The sequence below is a fragment of the Perca flavescens genome, chromosome 17, assembly GCF_004354835.1.
Source record: "Perca flavescens isolate YP-PL-M2 chromosome 17, PFLA_1.0, whole genome shotgun sequence".
In the NCBI taxonomy this organism is placed as follows: domain Eukaryota; kingdom Metazoa; phylum Chordata; class Actinopteri; order Perciformes; family Percidae; genus Perca; species Perca flavescens.
The window spans coordinates 34,194,556-34,199,555 of NC_041347.1; the positions used below are offsets into that span (position 1 = coordinate 34,194,556).

The window sequence follows — 5,000 nt, forward strand, 5'->3', positions numbered from 1 at the left end:
AACTAAAGTTATCTAAACTTAAGTTAAAGTTCACCAAACTAAAGTTATCTAAACATAAGTTAAAGTTCACTAAACTAAAGTTATCTAAACATAAGTTAAAGTTCACTAAACTAAAGTTATCTAAACTTAAGTTAAAGTTCACTAAACTAAAGTTATCTAAACTTAAGTTAAAGTTCACTAAACTAAAGTTATCTAAACTTAAGTTAACGTTAACTAAACTAAAGTTATCTAAACTAACTCCTCTACGATGTCGGGGACAGCTGGTACCTGAGGATGTTGTAATGTTCTGCTGGTACCTGAGGATGTTGTAATGTACTGCTGGAACCAGTACCTGAGGATGTTGGGCAGCTCCGGGCTCCTGTAGATGAACTTGTGTTTGTAGGCCAGAGACGAAGAGAAGGGAACAAACTGGACTTTGTGGCCGCTGAGGCTCTTAGACTGGGACGCCATGTGGTACAGCTGCAGGAAGAAGACGGGACAATGTTCATCTAAACCAGTGATCAGTCATCTAAACCAGCGATCGGTCATCTAAACCAGTGATAGGTCATCTAAACCAGTGATCGGTCATCTAAACCAGCGATCGGTAATCTAAACCAGCGATCGGTCATCTAAACCAGTGATCTAAACCAGTGATCGGGTCATCTAAACCAGTGATCGGTCATCTAAACCAGTGATCGGTCATCTAAACCAGTGATCGGTCCTCTAAACCAGCGATCGTTCCTCTAAACCAGTGATCGGTCATCTAAACCAGTGATCAGTCATCTAAACCAGCGATCGTTCCTCTAAACCAGTGATAGGTCATCTAAACCAGTGATCTAAACCAGTGATCGGTCATCTAAACCAGTGATAGGTCATCTAAACCAGTGATCGGTCATCTAAACCAGCGATCGTTCCTCTAAACCAGCGATCGGTCCTCTAAACCAGCGATCGGTCATCTAAACCAGCGATCGGTCATCTAAACCAGTGATCTAAACCAGTGATCGGTCATCTAAACCAGTGATCGGTCATCTAAACCAGCGATCGGTCATCTAAACCAGTGATCTAAACCAGTGATCGGTCATCTAAACCAGTGATCGGTCATCTAAACCAGTGATCGGTCATCTAAACCAGTGATCGTTCCTCTAAACCAGTGATTGGTCATCTAAACCAGTGATTGGTCATCTAAACCAGTGATTGGTCATCTAAACCAGTGATCGTTCCTCTAAACCAGTGATTGGTCATCTAAACCAGTGATCGTTCCTCTAAACCAGTGATCGGTCATCTAAACCAGCAATCGGTCATCTAAACCAGTAATCGGTCATCTAAACCAGTGATTGTTCCTCTAAACCAGTGAATTTCAACCACTGTGCCGTGAGAGATCTTCCTGTGTGCCATGGGAAATTATCCGATTTTACTTAATTCAGGGTTCATATGCATTTTAACCAATACTTTTTGGCAAATTTCCACGACTACGTGTTCCTGAAAATGTCAGTCGACATTCTACAATAATAATACTAATCAGTGTTAAAGTTGACCCTCAGAGGTTTAACTATAAATGAATGATAATTTTTATTTTCACCTATCTACAGCTAGAGGAGACCATGATAAGACCTATTTCACCTATCTACAGCTAGAGGAGACCATGATAAGACCTATTTCACCTATCTACAGCTAGAGGAGACCATGATAAGACCTATTTCACCTATCTACAGCTAGGGTAGACCATCATAAGACCTATTTCAACTATCTACAGCTAGGGTAGACCATCATAAGACCTATTTCACCTATCTACAGCTAGAGGAGACCATGATAAGAACTATTTCAACTATCTACAGCTAGAGGAGACCATGATAAGACCTATTTCACCTATCTACAGCTATGGTAGACCATCATAAGACCTATTTCACCTATCTACAGCTAGGGTAGACCATCATAAGACCTATTTCACCTATCTACAGCTAGGGTAGACCATCATAAGACCTATTTCACCTATCTACAGCTAGGGTAGACCATCATAAGACCTATTTCACCTATCTACAGCTAGAGGAGACCATGATAAGAACTATTTCAACACACGGTGGCAATCAATGGTCAAACTGTTGAATGTGTGGATTCGTATAAATATCTGGGGATGATAATAGACTCCAAACTCACATTTGAAACTAACTGTGAACTGGTACGTAAAAAAAGGGCATCAGCGCCTGTTTTGTTTGAGGAAACTGGGTAAATTCCATGTTGATAAATCCATCATGATCCTTTTTTAATCACACTTTTATTGAATCTGTTTTAACATTTGCGCTAGCAGCCTGGTTTGGGAACCTCAATGTGATAAATAAAAACTCACTCAACCAAGTAGTAAAGTGGTCTAGCACAGTGATTTTCAACCTCTGTGCCGAGTGTGCCGTGAGAGATCGTCCTGTGTGCCGTGGGAAATTATCCGATTTTACTTTATTGGTCCAACAAATTTTTTTATTGAGTTACTGCAAATCATTTTCCATTGTTGCGCATCTGTGCCTCAATATGATGACTGGCAGAGAAATGAAATACTATTCTGTGTCAGTAGGTGGCAGTATAGCGCAATAATGACCTTGTTGATTTAAGACAATAGAATTACTGCCAGCAGGGCAGTAATTTTGCTACCAAAATTTGAGAGCGGTAAATTTGCCCCCTTTTTTTACACGTTAAACGTTAAACATTTCGGTACCTGAGAGCTTATCTGTCCTCTCTGAAAGTTGACAGAGAGCAGAGCTCTGACACAAACACACACTCGCAGAGCGGCAGACGATGCAAACTACGTCGGCTCTGCAGTTTTGTGGAAGTCACGGTGAGTCACGGAGATGCCGATAAAGTGGTTTCAGGTGTGTTTACAGTTTTTCATAACTTCCAGCAGACAGCGTTTGCTGCGATATGATATTAATGGCGAGCCGAAAGCGATCGCGGTGCTGTTGACGTTACGCTTCCTCGGAGCCGAGCAGGCACAGCAGTGGTTTCTATGCCCTGGTGACTGACTGATAGGCTGAGGTTCTTTATTTCTACAGCACCTTATGGTTGTGCCCCTAAAATTTTCAGTTGGGGGCCACTGTGCTCCTAGTGAAAAAAGTGAGTCTGGAGCCCTGCTGCCACCTTTCGCGCGCATCCCGCTGTGCCAGGATGTAAGCAGCAGGGCCGAGATCATCGACGTAAGCCTGCAAAAGCGATGGATACATTTTAAAAAAGAGAAAAATGCAGATTCTGATTATTAGGCTACAATGTGTCATTTTTGGTTGGTGGTGTGCCGCGGGATTTTTTTTTATGTAAAAACTGTGCCGTGGCTCAAAAAAGGTTGAAAACCACTGAACTAGCAATCTGATTGGTGAGCCACAGGCTACCGTGGAGACCCTGTACACAAAACAGGTACAGCGCATAACTAGTTCAATTTTAAACGACAGTTCTCATTTACTGCACACAGAGTTCCAGCTTCTCCCTCTCTGGGCGTAGGTTTACGATCCCCAGGTGTAAAACAAAAAAGACACAAACAGTTTTGTTCCTGTAGCCATTACATTGAGGAACAAGTTATAGCTATATTTTGCACAAGTGTTTACTCGTCTTTTATGTAGGTTAATGTATTATCTTATTCTGGACCGATAAGAACTTTTCTGATGATGTGGGATATTATGATGAGGTCTGACTCTACTGAGATCGTTCAGGTCGTATCCTCGGTAAAACAGTATTATCTCGCGCACGCGTGTGTCAGTACCCGATCCGTTCCACCGGCACAATCCGTTCTGCGGAGATGTGCAAGATGACACGTATGCCATGACGTAGGCGCAGATGATAATGCTGCGTTAATGCCACCACCATCCGTTCTGCGCATGCGCAGCATGTTCCCACGCTAGCCTCCAGCTAACGTTAGTTTAGCTAACAGCTAATTCGGCTAACCGCTAGCTGAGACAGCATGTAATAACTTTAAAAGACCCTCAAAATAAAACTTGAAAATAAACGTTAACATACATAACAGCTGTTACGTCAGCTCTACTTTACTTGTGCTCATTTAAAATACAATCACTCAATATTTGTCTTTATTGTTATTACTGTAAAGTCTTAATTTAGCTGTAGCCTGCTTTTCAACGTAACCGGGGGGCGGTGCCCGTTATTCCGAGGTGGCATGAACGCAGCATTATCATCAGCATCTCTTTTCGGTGTTGTAATTTGTAGATGGTCCCTAAGCACTCGTCTTACTGCCGGCAGCAGCAGCAGCAGCAGAGAGCACAAGCCAGAAGGCAAGAGTTATTTACATAAACTTTCTGGTGTACTTACAAACTTTACAATCCATCGTTTTATGAGTGCATAACCTATTTGTACTACTGTAGACATTTGGATTCATTTTGGGCATTATTAGTGGTCAGTGTAACGCTCATCAGTTCAATTTTCTAAGCACAAACGGAAATTTGGAAAAACAGAAAAATGGGTTCAAATATCCAATATATATAATAAAATATATTTTTTTCCACCTTAACAAATAAAAAATTGGATCTTTAAATTGTTTTTCCAATTTTCTGTTTTTATTCAGAGGATCAGAAATTTAGAAAATTACAAAATTGCGTCTGGGCTCCAATTATTCAATACTGCCACCATGGTATATATAATATTGCCATGGTATATATAATACTGCCGTGGTATACTCTCATTTCCTTGTTCCGCCTAGCTCCGCCCCCCCGCACTCGAAACCATCAGCTGCACCTCTGACCCCAAAGTCTATCAGTTTTTATTTATTTTTTGGTCCATATGAAGTTAATGACCTGCATATTCCACAAAGTAGAGGAAGAGAATACCACGGCAGTATTATATATACCATGGCAGTATTATATATACCATGGCAGTATTATATATACCATGGCAGTATTATATATACCATGGCAGTATTATATATACCACGGCAGTATTGAATAATTGGAGCCCAGACGCAATTTTGTAATTTTCTAAATTTCTGATCCTCTGAATAAAAACAGAAAATTGGAAAAACAGGTTAAAGATCAAATTTT

General features: G+C 40.9%; 1 protein-coding gene across 2 annotated transcripts in view; it reads right to left on the minus strand.

Annotated features, from left to right (window-relative positions):
• The window catches only part of abhd12 (abhydrolase domain containing 12, lysophospholipase), a 31,220-nt gene that overhangs the window by 280 nt on the left and 25,940 nt on the right, over positions 1 to 5,000 (minus strand). For both annotated transcript variants that reach the window (XM_028604103.1, XM_028604104.1), the window contains exon 13: positions 332 to 459. In XM_028604103.1, coding sequence (XP_028459904.1) covers positions 332 to 459 — 128 coding nt within the window. The remainder of the gene's footprint in view (positions 1 to 331; positions 460 to 5,000) is intronic.